The following is a 15,130-nucleotide window of genomic DNA, read 5'->3' on the forward strand; positions in this document are numbered from 1 at the left end:
CATAAAGACTCCCATGGGTTTTAATGGTTCCACCAGTATCTAGTCCAATAATCATAACTTTGGTCCATATCTTGGTCTGCATAATATTCTTTAGAGGTGTAGTGAGCTATTGGTGTCACTCCTATGCCTCTCACTTGCAAAAGGTTTTCTTGGCATCTCTGCGCAATTGTAAGTTAAAAGCAGTGGAAACGTGACAGAGAAATTAAATTTAATTAAATACTAGTTCTAACCAACAGTCTCCATGCAGTATATGGTCAGTTGCTCTCACTTTCTTTCTGGATATTTAGGTACTTGTCATGTCTTTTAAGTGTACTATTCTGTCAGGGTGCTTAAATAGCCACAAGTCTCACTTTGGTAGCTTGTACATAGGAATTTAATGCCCACATACATACACTGTTCTGTTCTGACCTTGTGGAAATTGGGCAGCATTAAGTACATTGAGTCAGTTGTTTGGGGGTACATTTTGAAGGCTTCCTAGGAGAATAAGGTCACTCCTAACTAAGACAGACTCTAACAAAATTTATACAGAAGTATCTTTGTGATATTTTAAACTCCAAAATTCCCACAAAGTGTTTTTCCCAAATTGTATTCAACAACTGAGAAAACTGAGGTTATAAAAATAAAGATCATCATCGAACTGGAATGTTGGTTGTTTCCTGTTCTGTCTTCATTCAGTCAAAGTACAGTTTTATTCATAGTAAAACTAAAAAAGCCCAAGTCACACCGTGTGAAACGTCACTCTGGGTTTGGTCCAGACGCTCTGTACAGAAGGTCTGTGGTTTCAAGTGTAACCAAATTTCAAAAGCCTCTGAAGTGTTTGTTCATCACTGTCTAAACTTGTGTCCTGTTTACATGAAGAAGAAAACCCGAGGGGTTCTCAAATGCTGCAGTAGCTTTTACAGTGAGCGCATGGCTGAATGGCGAACTGCCTCTGTGCTACCTAAATTGTTTGATGTAAAACAGGATCAGATAATATTGTGAGAGTTAAGGCAGAGTAGTACCTACATAAACATAAAATGATCCAGATGAACCAGAGCACTTTCTTCCATGGATGATGACACTGCTAAATAAACTGGTTTGCTGTAAATATTCCATATTTGGTCTCATGTCCAAGATGTCTATTCAGACGTTTGTCACTTGCTTTGTAAAAGCAACATCTTCACCATCCCTTGTTATTTGTATTAGAATCTTGATACTACTGTGATTTAGGGTAAGGAAGAAGCTTGATTATCTGTTTAAATACTAAGCCAAATTGGAAGGAAATACTTGTGTTAGTATTTCTGAAGTAATGAGCATCGAACATTCCTTCACATATATTTCAGTACAGATGCTCAAGTTTGTTGCATGTGAAGATCATGCAAGGCTCGGATTATTGTACTTGTACTTGTCTTTTTGGGGTGCTATGAAGAGGGGGAGTTTAATTTTGGAAGAGCCTCACAGCCCTGGTTGGTTTACAATGTTTGAGAATTTCTGCCTTCTTTACTATCGCTTTAAACGTGGTAATCAAGAATAAATACACTCATATGATTACACAAAAAATACAGCTAACATTATTTCAAACGCAATATGCGCAACTGAAAATGTTTGGGTATTGTTTGTTTTAAATCAATTTCTCTGTTGCCTTGTGAGCAAGAGATAGTAGAGTGTTATCGTATGGCAGTGAGCTGTACCTCACATCGAAAATATACGGTGCTTCTAGGACAGCTGTTAAGGAAAATATTGCTTCAGTGACTGGTGTTCGTAGGGGTAGTGAGAATAACATGCCGATGACATTTTAACTGTGAGAATAATATATAGGATAATGGAAAAGGATGCCTTGATTGCAAAACTATAATTCAGTCAAGTATTCTGATGTTTCCATAAACCATATTCAGATGGTCTATGACATCATCACCATCCAGATTTAGTAATCCATTTCCCTCCCTCTCTGTTATTATTTTCAATTTGAGAAATGCATAAGATTAAGCATTACTTAATCCATGACCTGAAGATTTATATTGGAAACCCGGCTTGATCAGCTACATTTAAAAAGAATGCATGTGAGGAACCTGGTTTTAATAATTCAGTATTAATCTTTCATTGCCAAGTATAAAATGAAAACATGACTGTGTTGGAAAACTGCTTCTCTGGGCTTGAGTCATCAGTGTTACCTGGTTTGCTGGAGTGTGATGGGAAAAAAACCACAAACTTCCATTATGCTTGATGCACAGAGATTGCAAGTATTGACCTGAATTCACAAGCTTCTCTGCTCGTTTTTGTAGGCTATACCTGTTATATCAGATACACTTCTTCCCCTCGAAATTTTAAAACTAAATTTTAAAACTTAAGACAAAACGTGTAAAATTGTCTGTGGAATTGTAAGTCCAATAAGCTCTGATCACACAAACGTTTACTTGCAATGTGGTCTCACTCGATGCTCATGAAGCTCCCAGGAATAAAAATAAACATGCAGGTTTACAGGATTAAAAGCTAAGTCTAGATTTATATTTTGGCATTTCATAAAGCAATTTATATGCTGTTTGCAACCAAATATAAATGTTATGTTTTGTCTATGTTTGTTTTGCAAAATTGTAAATACAGTTACGTATGTCCACTGACTACCACATTCACAGTAATTTGTACATGGTGTCATTTTCTTTTCAGCTTTCAGAATGATCCCCTATCCACTGGAAAAAGGACATCTTTTCTACCCTTACCCTATTTGTACAGAAACTGCAGACAGAGAACTACTACCATGTACGTTCAGCTTTTCTCTTCTTATTGGTGACAGCAAAGAACTGTTTACCCGAGTCTTGCCACGCTGCTCTCCACTGGTGCCTTTTAAATTGAATACACTTTATTAGAATAATTGGGTTGACAGTGAGTCTCTGACACTCCCTTGATGGTTTAAAAGGCAGCTCCTGGCCGCAGTTCATGATGGTTAGCTGTCTTTGTTGTTGTTGACAGTGTAGGAACAGGGAGAGAGATTACTGAAGAAATATAAATCAGTTAGATCTTGCTATTCTCTCTTGCCAAGTCACTGCAAAATATGTCTGATCTTCCATCTAGGGTAACATCCCATCAAACCAAAAGCATAGTGGCGCGGCCTTGTTAGTCTTTTGTAGACACAGTAGCTACTTAAATACCAAGGCAAGATCAAACCTGTTTGAGGACATCTGGATCATTAACGCAGCTGTTATTCTGACAGGTGATGCTGACGTTTTCTGAAAAGCATTCTTGAATAGCAAGAAAGGGTTTTCTTTGTGTAATGGTGCATGTGCTGTTATGAAGAGATTGATGTGAAATTACCTCAGTCATTTATTATATATGTTTATGGTGTGTACTAGTAAAGTGCCAAGAGTGTTTCCAGTGCTCTGCAAGATACAGATATAAAGGCAGATCCAGCCCTTGGGCAGCAGTGCAGGCCAAGCTGATGGGACTTGCGGTGCATGCAGAGAAGCACAAGAACGCAGAGGAAGAGCTGAAGCAGCCGATCTTGCAAACAGTTACACTTCATTCCCATGTGTTTTCCCACTGAAGTCAGTGGGAGTTTGTGTGAGCACAAGTGCAACACACACACAAGTACGGAGGGGTTTGCAGGGTCAGGGCAGAGGAGGTAAACTGATCCAAGGAAGAAGACTCTTCTCTCACCTTCTCTATCCTGAAGAAGGAATAACGAGAATTCTGTTCTGGAGGAAGTACAACGTAGCCTGCTTCTGCTGTGAATGCTGATTTTGAGGGCATTTGCACTCTTTATAGTTTTTCGTTCAGAACCTCTCTGCTTTGGGCTGAAAAATGAATTGCCACTTTGTATAAGCCTATGTGAGTAAACATTAGGTGAGAATAATATAGCAAAAATCCACTAGTGAGTCTGTCCTTCAGAATACATTCTCGCTGATATTACACAGAAATCTTTGGCAACTGACAGTATCTCCCCACCCTATTATAATCACCCTAATTGCAACAACACCTCTTAGAGCACTCTGCTTGCTGTACTCAGAGGGATGCTGAGCTGGGGAGGGTGTAGCGTCACGAGATTTAGAAATGACAGAGTCATGCGGAATAGCTCAGTGATCTCTTTTTAGAGGTAAAACTAATCATTCTTATAAAATGTTAGAAGCCAGGGACTCTTTAACAGCATATGCAGACAGTCGTGTTCTGCTCTGGCAGTTCTGGGAAATGCCTTTCACTGCAAAATCTCTTGGGTTTGAGTAGGGAAGGGTTTAACATACCGTGACAGACACAGGTCAGTTAAAGCGGTTTTGCATACCTGTCCACACCCTTTAATTGCGTGTGTTTTAAAGGAGGGTCAGGTGGAATTATATCAGAACACTAAGATCTGACAGGCTATCTGAATTGAAAATATCAATCACAAAACTTTTGCCATGACTGGGTAACATACTGGAACAACAAGTTGGAGCCTGTGTCAAAAGCAAGTACAAAAAAATGAACACAAGAAATCTTAGACTTACAAAGTCCATGGTCTGGTATTTCCTAATCTCTAAATTTAATTTAAATCAAAGAGAAGTTTCCAATTATCTGTGTTTTTCGTTTTAACTTGAATGAATTAGCAAACCTGAAAATCACACATCTTTTTAGTTTATAATATTTTAATTTAAACTCTTATTAGTTCATGCTGTTGGTTTTGGAAACCACTCGACTCTAGATGAACGCATTCAAGGTTGTTGTCCTGTCATGTTGCTGGATTACCCCAATGCTTATGTTGTCTGCAAGCGAGATGAGATGAGAGCTGGTCACTGAAGCAAATAAAGCAGGCAAAATGGGACAGTAGTGGATTGTGTGTATAAATAGTCATACGATTTGAAATATGTAGAAAGCCTTGAGGCTGGTCCTTCATGAGAAAAAACATTTCAAAGTTTGCATTTATTGTGACTGGGCTGAATAAGCGAAGCAGACAGATGAGAGTTCACCAGACCTTTTGCCAACCCAGCCAAATTTTCACCTTGAATCCGAGCCACTGTCAAAATTTAAGGGATATGTTCTTCCAGTAAAACACTCATTATCCTCTTCTGACCCTTTTAGCTTTCTCAGTGCTGCTTTTCCCAGGGCCCAGTGAGTGATTTTTCATAGCAGAGTCAAGGAAATTTCTGGATTCCTTTTAGTATATGCTAAAGAACACCTTCAAAATCCACTATTAATTTAAATTTCAGGTTTCAACACTTTAAAAAGTTGTTGTATTGTGGTAGATATTCACAGAATTCTGAAAATCTGAATTTAAAGTACGTGTTTATATGTCCTACTCTTAGGATAACTGTTCTTTGTTCTGCAGATTAAACCCTCAGAATTTACTGTTACAAAGGCTGTAGTTATACAGCCTTCTTAGACAAGTCCAGCACCACGGTACTGCAGGGCTGGCCTCACTGCTGCTCCTGGGTGCTTGTTTCTGTACTCTCTGTGTATCAGCGTTGGCAAACATGCAGCTGTGTGGACAGTCCAAAAAAACTGGTGTTTTCTTTGTAGGTTAGTTTTCTGGGGTTAGTTGTTACACAGCTGCATTATAGTTAGTGCTGAAAGAAGGAAGGCAAAAGTAACCTCAACATAGGACCAGACTAAGCTAGAAATGTGACCTTTAGATGAGAATTATTTGGCAGTGAGATAACCAACAGCTACAACGTTGGCCTTAGATGTTTCAGACCTTCCATGTGTTTCTTCCTTCAAAAGCATTTTTGGGTGTCTCTGGCTGTTTAGACCACATAATGTTGGTATGGTTTTGGTTGTTTTGTTGGGTTAGTTTTTTATGCATAATGCATTCCCCTTCTTGTCTTTCCTTCTACAGCATTTCATGAAGTTTCAGTTTACCCCAAGAAGGAGCTTCCCTTCTTTATCCTCTTCACTGCTGGACTCTGTTCTTTCACAGCCATGCTGGCACTCCTGACACATCAGTTCCCAGAGCTCATGGGAGTCTTTGCAAAAGCTGTGAGTATTCTCTGCTGCTGCTCTCTGGCAAATAAAGACACAGATGCACGAAGAGCTGAGCTAAATATTGCTGGGTATTAAATATCTGCATACTCAGTAGTATAAATAAAACATCAAGAGATGTCTGAGCAGGGGGATGTTTGAACAACTGTTGAGGGTGCTAATCAGTAAAACACACTACTCTCTGTCTTCTCTGGTTTATATGACTCTTTTGTAAGCCTAGATCTCTTGTGATCTTGCCAAAAATGGAGAAGAGAGTATGCTGTGTTTTCATATATAATCCAATAAAATAAACTAATACTGGTTTGCAGAACCCCTTATTTTGTGCAGAGCCATAATGGCTGTGCCATGCTTTCCAGTGCGATAGAAACTCATACTAATGAGCAGAAATGGGTGTACAGTGAACCAGGGCAAATTTCTGTGTGCTTTCCCCAAACTGCTCTGAAGGAAGTAGTGTCAGCATTTCCCTCGTAACTTTTCTTAACTACCTCCAGGGAAGTTTCTGCTAATTCTGCTTTTTTAATCCACCAAATATTACTAAATGTTGGAGAATGAGGGGGTAGGGCCATGAATGATGCTAAAACACACTTTTTTCTTTGCAAAACCAAGAGCATCACTGTTCCAGTGTGCTAGGATATGAAAAATAAACTTGCAGAAAAGTTCTAGGGTAGTAAAAAAAAAAACAAACTGCCTCCTTCTCCAAAAAATACTGAATATCCTCTGTTGTAATATATTTCCACAAATATATTTGTGTCACTTTTAGGTCTTGTGTTTCCAAAACAGCCTCCTGGCCCTGTGTTTAGTGTCTTTGGTGCTTTTGATCTGGGAGGAATAGGGGTGGGGTGGAGGAGGCAAAGCTGAAAGGCTTTGGCAGATTCCAGATTGTAAGTACTTTCTCAAACTCCTTTCCAAATGGTGAGAGACTCCCTTTGTAGGTGAACCAGGTCTTCTACCACCCAGGCTTGAGTGACAGAGGTCTGGTACCTCAGCAGTTCTTGCATCAAGAATTTTCTTTCATTAGCTCTAGAAGGCAGAAAATAAGATTAGCTGTAGCAAAAGATACCATTTCTATCAGCAAAAAGTGCCAAAATGTACCTGAAATATAATTATCTTGTTTCTCAAGCACGTATGTAGGCATTTGGTGGACAATAAGTGTTTAACTTGAGCATATGATCTTAAACTTCTTTATAAAACATTTTTTGGGTTTTTTTTTTTTCCTTAAGTCATTCAAATGGGTAACGCTTCTTCAGGGGTTGTTTCAATATAATCCGTCGTTTTCTGATACCTTCACAGTTAATGACCCGGAATCTGTCCTTGTTTAACCTTGTTCCTCTGCTTGTCAGCCTTGTATCCTGAACAAAGAATATATCTCAAGCTGGCAGCACAATGGGGTGTTATACTTAATGCTCCTGCTACAGGTGGTGAGCTGCTGGAATTGGACAAAATTGGTAGTAGCATGTTTGTGTGGGCTTAACTCAGCTGGCTTTGGTTATGGAGTGCAATCAAATGGAAATATCAGACTGGTGGTGTTTTAGTAATTGTTTCTCCATGGTTTGGAGCTTGCAGGTTCCAAAGCCATTTGGGGAGTAGAGTCAGATCAGAGGGATCTATTTTGCTGTTGTGTAAGTGCAGCTGCCATTGGTCTTAACAGAATAGGCACCCCAAGGCTCTTTATGTGGTTATTAAGTTCTGCACATCGGAGCAGGTAAAGCCCAAAGTTAGTAAAATAAGCACAGAGAAGCAGAACTGAAATGTGGGCTGCATTGCATGCATGAAGTTGGCAAGATTACTCAAGATCTCTGAGCCTGTATAGATGCAGTTAGCACGTTGGTTAATGTGTGTTGTGATTTCTTTTAGCTTTATCTTAATCTTCATAAACCACTACATGCAGCAGCTAAGTATTTGTTGTGCATGGGAAGGACAGAATTTAAGCCTGTAACATTCATTTAGTAACTCATAGAAGGGCTTTGATTCAGAAGCCTCATTTTGTTGTCTTTGGGAAAAGTAGCTGAGGTGTATGAGACTGAAGAAAATCATGGCAGATGTCTCTTTGAAATGCAGCTGTATCAGAACAGAATAGAAGAGGTTAGCCAGCCCTGGCTCCTGCCTTTCAGTTTGAGGGAAGATGGTTTTGTAAAAAATTAATTTCATAAATAGCTAAAAAGATGAATGTGCTGACTGTTGCTGTGGTTATGTGCGCTGAATTACCTATTCCTGTATGGTTGGTGCGCATTGTGATGTGGTATATTACATTGTGAAACTGTGAACACAGGCTTTAATTTTAATAGGTCAAAATTTATTCCTTCTCTTTTATGCCCGCCAATCTCAGAAACATCACACAGATGTAATATCACCATCATGGCCCAGGCTTTTGTTACTGCAAGTTGATATTTACTGTATTTCGCAAAAAACTGAGTAGGTTGGCATGACTGGGTATTGGGAACTGGCTTTGACCTGTTCTCCAGGTAGCATCTTCTTGCACCTTTTCCACAGCCCGTTAACCGCCGGGTTCTTCAAGGCAGAAAAAGCCCTTGAGTGCTGAGAGCCTCCTCCACGTGTGGGACTGCCAAAGGTGGCCTGTGCCACTGGGACAGATCCTTAGGGCAGCCTGCATTCCCCCACTGGATGCAAAAGTCAAAGGTATCTCAAAGCTACTTCCTGTCCTGGGAGGTTCAACACAGGATGGAATTCACCAAACTGTATCAGTGCACCCATATTTTAGAGCCAGAACCTGCTCTGAAGGCTGCCTGCCAGTTCAGTAGCAAGTTTAGATATTCCCAACTGCATCCAGCCAATTCTGTGATGTTGTACCTGGAAGTAAGCTTGGCTATTCCCATAATGAAACTGGAAGAATCCAGCTCTTCTTTGATTGTTTTGTCAGACTGACTATAAGTAACTTTAAAATAGCTGAAGATCTTAGCATTTTCACTCAGTTAGGCACAAGCATGCTCATAGCTTGTGGTTTTAATTTTGATAGGCTCTCTGACAAGACTTCAGGAGGTCACTTGAGTTATGAATACAAGCAGAACAGATTTCTGATTGCATGGCTTGGATAATATTGTCAACACAGTGTAGGTATTATTAAATTTCTTTCGTTGTCATGCAGAAATATAACTATACCTGGAAAATCAATGTATCTTAAGTAAAACTGAGAGTTGTATGAACAAGGGAGTCACTATATAATTAGAATCAACAGTTGTGTTTAAGTGTGTAGTGCCTAGGCAATTTTTTAAAATGAGTGAAACTTCAGGAGGACTAGTTTTTCTCTGATTTGATTTCTGTGTTTGCCTGAGATCACTGACATGGTCTGTTTCAGTATTTCCCTTATGTTGGATGAGACCTTGGTTCAGCAAGTAGAGTCTGCTTGGACCTCTGCGGATGCTGAGGTGGGGAACATGTAGATGAGATCACAGGGAGTGAGCAATACATAGTCAGTTCCTCCGTGCAAACACCAGCCATGCAGTGGAAAAGTTAAAAAGATACTTCTGCATATCAGTTTAAATCAAGTGGCGCTGTTCAGAAGGTGCTCTCAGAACGCTGCTTCTGCCAGCTTTGAAATAGCCAGGTTCTTGTAAAATACAAAATAATAATAGCAAACTTTTTTACACGTCTCCCATCACCAGTTCTGTCACCCTGAATTTTTACTCTACTGCTGGTGCTGGTTTTTCTGTTCAGTGTGGAACAAAACAATCAGTGTCAAAAGGAAAGGCAAAAAAATTGAAAAAGAAAAACTAAAACAAACCCACAATGTGTGATGCAAACTGCGCCCTCCCAGGTGCTACCATGGAGCAAACAAGCCGGGCAGGCATCTGGCAGTGGTGTCTGAGGCCAGGAGCACCACGTGCTTTCCAAGGGCACAGATGCTGTTTACATGGACTTGTACAAGAGAGGAGGTGGCATCTTGAACCTTTGATCTCAGCAGAGGTTTTGCTTAGACATCAGTGAAACCAGGAATTTAAATGTATTTTGTAAACGAACTAGTTTTCCAGGTGTTGAAAAACTTGTTTTAAGCTACAGATACTTCACTGAGTTTGTTATAGGCTACAATCATCTACTTCAGCAACAAAATTCCTATGAATTGCAATAAAACTTACTGTCAGGGAAATTAGTCTTGTTTCATTGATTTAACAAGTAATTTGTACTGATTACAAAGCTGAGTTTTATTCAAGTAAATGTGATGGTGCAAGCTTAGCACATACATCAAGTGCTACTCAAAGAGCAGCAAATATCCTCTAGCGAGCCTTTTGCATTTGGCAAAATTAGAAGGACATTTTTATCTAAACAGTTCTCAGCTTAACCAGAAGGAGTGTGTCCACTTGGACTAAGCTGCGTGAAATAGCAATAGCAAACTCTAAGCTTAGGTAAGTCAGTGTTAGATTAATTCAGCTGCAATTGACGTTACGCAGCTTGGCCTTTAGCACTAGAATGGAGGTACTCGGTTCAGCTTCAGTTAGAAGCTGTTTATTCCTCAGCCTGTGCTTATGACAAAATCTCATTACCAGTGCTGATGTTACCTTGTTTTCCCATGATGCACAACTTGTCTGTGATGCAGTGTCTATATTGTGTGCAAACATGTCCAAGAAGAAGAAAATCATTTGAATTCTTACAATTGCCTTTAAAAAGCACAAACATCACTAACATCATACATTTTTACAGTTAAACTCTTCACAGAGCCCATTCTGGTAAACTGTGAAACTATTTTCTTGCTTGATACCATGAAATGGTTATAATCTCTGGCTGCTGGATATCGAACTTTTGAAACATTTTAAATACATGTACCACATATAGCTGCGTTTCAGCAGCACCCAGACTTGTGGCAATTTTTAAGATTTTTTTTTTTTTTACTTAACTTTAGGTCCTTTTTAGGTCCTTGAGAGCCCAAATTAGAGATCAAGGGCACATCTGTATTAAGTAGTAAAATCTGTTCTGTGGCTCCAAAGGCAGGTGCCACATCACAGTTCACATCTGTACCTCCAACCTCTCCTCCCCTCAAAGGTGGGATGTCCCTGTTTGTCGCTGGCTGCTGGGAACTGTCCCTGCCCTGTGCTGTCCCCACACTCTGCCTGGGCTTTGGTGAGGACAAGTGGCCAGAACTGTGCCAGGAGCTGTGTGGGCAGCTCAGGAGCGTGGCTGGGTTAGGTTGGCACCCTGCGCTGTGCTTTACGGGAGAAGACAGAGCCCAACCACCCATCTGCCTGTGCAGCTGGGGGCAGAGGGGGAAGAGCTGGTTCCAAAGAGAAGTTCTGGTCCTGGGATGGGTAGAATTTCTCTCTGGAAGTGTTTAGTTCTCTCCAGTGACTCCAGGGGGAGCAGACCCCCATGTCTGCATCCTTTAAGTGGAACAAATCCAGAATGTGAAAAGGGATGTAGGTGGGCTTATATATGAAGTCTGATGTTCTCTTTTGTCAGGAGAAAGTTCTTTTGGACAAAAAAAAAGAACACATCCAGCACTAGATTTGCTTTAATACTAACCTACCAAGCAGACTTAATATACACATCAATGCAGTAAGTAGAGTTTATGCGTTTGTGCTGACTGCAGAGCAATAACTGAAACACGAACCTCTCACAGCTCTTTGCTGATCGGTTCCAGAGCTGTTTATTTTTAGCAAAGTCACATCAGCCTAAATGGTTAGAAGCCACAGGGTTCACAGTCCTGAGGTGGCTGACTCTGCATATTACTGTACTCTCTCATACACGGATAGGGCCCCAACATAGCCGTATGTAATGTGTGCAGTTGCGTTGCAAGTAATGTGAAGCACAGCTAATATAATATATATTTCCCAAAATTTTGGGAGTGCTTTGAGTGCCTGAGTTCTGAATTTGTAGCTGGCAGTGTTTTTTTCCTGTGATAAAATGTTCTCTGTTTGCTTGATTTTTGTCACATATGCCGTACCTAACATTGATATATTGAAACCTCTTTCAACATTACCAAATATGTTTTGTAATAGAGGGAGGAGGTTAAGATAAATTCCAGTTAGTGATGCCTCAGTGTGTACAGCAGATCTATAGCTAACCCAGAACCATTGTAAACCTGAATCTGAAGACACGCTTTCTATCTCTTGGGTGTGTTTGGACAGATTCTGCCCCTAGGAAGCAACCTCTTGCCCTTCAGTAGGTTTTCGTTTGAGCTTTTAGTGGCTGTAGTATGAGCCTGAATCAAGTATGTGAGACATGTGAAGACGTTTTTAGTTCATCACTTCGATCTTCATAAAACTGGGGCTCTTGCTTGCAAAGTCCAGCAATCTGTGTATATTCAAGGCTCAGAATTTGGCAGAAAATCTTTATATGTGGATTATGTCATTTTTATCACGCTGGAGGATTTTACAGAGAAATGCAGCAAGAGTTTCTTGTCTTATTGTACAGCTTTCTCCTGAGGTGTGTTGATTTGGATTTTGATCTGAATGTGTATCTATCTGATTCCTTTGCAGTTTCTCAGCACCCTCTTTGCCCCTTTAAATTTTGTGATGGAAAAAGTAGAAAGTATCCTGCCCTCCAGTCTGTGGCACCAGCTGACGAGGATCTGAGGGAGCGCGCCTGCTGACTGACTGCCGTGACATCTTCTGTGCCAACTTTTTGTTGACCACAAGAAAGCATGATAAAAAAGGGAAGCAGTTCTAAGACTTAAAAACTCTTCATGGATTGTCTGTTCTCATATAAAAACTGTTTTGTTGTACAAAATACATTGATGTTCGGTTCTATTATATTTTGCCTTCAGAAAAGAAAAACTTAAAAATAAACTTTTGTGTATTGCAGCATTGCTGTCTTTTGGCTTCTTCTTCAAAGCTGAGGTTGAACTTTGTGTTCTCAAACGTGTGGTGTATCTGCTTCACCACAGCTAAGGCTTGGCTTTCCGTTCAGTTATTGGAAAAACTCTAATAACTTTACAATTAAGCGATAGTATTGCTGCTGTTTCTTACAGAGTTCAATTAGGGTGAAAGCCCTTACCACTAGAGACAGTCTAGACGAGGCTTCTGGGCAGTTAAAGCGCTTGCTTAAAGCAGCTTTAGGCTCTCCAGGCAGTTTGGATGGCACATTGGGCTTCTGATTTTCATCCCTGCACAGAGGTGTTTTTTATCCTCATTTGAATTTTTAAAAAGTCCATGTACTTCACAGATTTTCTTCACACCGCTGTAATTTCAAGTACCTCCAAAAGCTCCATGCTTTGTTCTCTGTCTGCAGAACAAAGCGTAAGTCATGTCAGAGAACTGAAGACAAATTTAGCTCTAGTGAGTGATCATTGCATTCATGTCTTTATGGATTTCTTGCTGAGTTTTTTGTTGCATTACTAGTACTTTTCAAGCATAAAAAAGCAGGAGCTTTCTCCTGCATAGATTAAACATGAGCACTATAAACCCTTGCTTGAGACCAGAAGCCCATTAGCAAAATTGGTGTTAGTTCACGCACAATTAATAGAGAGGTTGGTGTTTCGTCATTAGTGCTTACCTCAGGAAGCCTTATCCTTGGGCTGTGAAAGGTTTCGGCAAAGTTTTCTTTTACAACTTCCTGCAGACACCTTTGCTAATGCACGAGACCTGTCCTAAGATCAAGAATTTGGTCTGAAAGTTGAAGCAAATAGTTCTGACTGACAAGAATTGAAAGTGCATCCTTACAGATGCCTTAAGGATAATTTTTTAACTCCTCTCACGAACAAGGAAGCATAAACCCAATGCAGCACATCAAAAATGCCACGTTGCCAGTTCAACTTTGCAATTCTTCTAAAAATGCTGAGCATCCTGAGGGACTGTGAGCAGCAGCAGATAAGTTTGTTTATCAGTGAGGAAATGAGTGGGCAAAGACAAAACTGTCATTATTGGAGCTGGTACAAAAGGGAAGTGCTTCTTAGCAGGAGGTGCATTACATTCTTTTTTGCCCCCTTGATCACAGATATGCTAGTCTATCTAGAAGAAAGATTTTTGTCAAAGAAGCAATGGTGCTGCTTTAAAGCAAACACTGCTGAGCTCTGAGAAGAATGGCAGCCCTGCACCAGGAAAAATCAATTGTAAGAAGGAAACCTGAGGGAGGACACAGAAGATCAGAGAGCCCCAGGGCCATATGTTAAAACTGGTGAGGGGTGTTGCTGCTGGGGATTCCCATGCAGGTTTTTTACCTCTGGCCATCATTCCTGCAAAATCATTCCCTGTAATGTTGACATTAGTACACCTTGCATTTCATGTGGGAAGTGGCATGAGATCAGAGGTAGCGGATTGCCAGTGGATAGCATGTGGAAGTGTGAAATGGGCCAATATTTGTGTTCTTGGCTTTTTATCTGAGTTGCAAGAACAGCCACAAAGAACACCTTTACAGCAGGTGCTCCTGTATATCTCTAAGTGTAAACCTGGGGATAATTGTATTCATTTGTTTGCCTCACAACGGCACTGCCAGAATTATTTAGGGCTGGTGAAAATCAGAAGACTCAGGCATAGCTGTGCTGTTTTGTGTCACTTACTCCCAGCCACCTCAAAAACCTTTCAAAGCTCACTTATGTGTACCCTACAGCTCAAAAGAGCAAATTGCTGTGATTAACAGTCCTAATATGTAAATGTGTTTGTGTATCTGTATATCTTCCATTAGAATAAGACATAATATGAATTACGGTCTGTATGGGAATTGTTATCTGTAATAATTTGATAAAAAGGAATGCTTTATTCCTGGAAGAATCAGATCCTTTTCTTGAACTATGGAGAACTTTTAGGAACTCAAAAATATCTTTATACAATTCTCTTTCTACTATTTCTAGTATCCATCTCCCTTATAAGCAGTAATGAGCCTTGGATTTTATCTAGAAATTATCTCTTTAGCTTTAATTATAATTCTAGGTATCTGGGAGACTAGGACAGTCAGACAAAAGGATTTTCTTTTTCATCGGGCAGAGTTTGTTGCCTTCGGCTTTTCTGCCTCAGACGTGTCTCCTGTGAAGTTCAGCATGGCTTAGATCAAAGGGCGAACACAGCCCCTGATTATAATGATGGAACGGTTCTGGCTTAGCATGGAGACGAGCCTTCTGGAAATTTGGTTCAGATAGTAACTCATCCAAATCCTCAGTTTGCAGATTTATGGATGGGAGCATTTTTAAACTGGAAATATTCACAGTTCCATTTTTTTTAATTTAAAGCCAATCTAGTACAATTTGGCTGCACGCTCTCTCTTTACGCTGTAAGCTGCCGGGAACAACAGAGGAGAGACCTCAGGTGTGTCAGGTCAGTCAAGCTGCCAC

The 15,130-nt window shown here is 40.2% G+C and overlaps 1 protein-coding gene across 3 annotated transcripts in view; it reads left to right on the plus strand.

Annotated features, from left to right (window-relative positions):
* ST7 (suppression of tumorigenicity 7) overlaps nt 1-12,668 on the plus strand; it is a 151,777-nt gene extending 139,109 nt beyond the window's left edge. For all 3 annotated transcript variants that reach the window (XM_005502949.4, XM_021288255.2, XM_065048795.1), the window contains exons 13-15: nt 2,644-2,736; nt 5,777-5,916; nt 12,345-12,668. In XM_005502949.4, the coding sequence (XP_005503006.1) occupies nt 2,644-2,736; nt 5,777-5,916; nt 12,345-12,440 (329 nt within the window). In that variant the 3' untranslated portion in view covers nt 12,441-12,668. The remainder of the gene's footprint in view (nt 1-2,643; nt 2,737-5,776; nt 5,917-12,344) is intronic.
* The last annotated feature ends 2,462 nt before the right edge of the window (nt 12,669-15,130 follow it).

This window comes from Columba livia, chromosome 1 (assembly GCF_036013475.1).
Source record: "Columba livia isolate bColLiv1 breed racing homer chromosome 1, bColLiv1.pat.W.v2, whole genome shotgun sequence".
NCBI classification, from domain to species: domain Eukaryota; kingdom Metazoa; phylum Chordata; class Aves; order Columbiformes; family Columbidae; genus Columba; species Columba livia.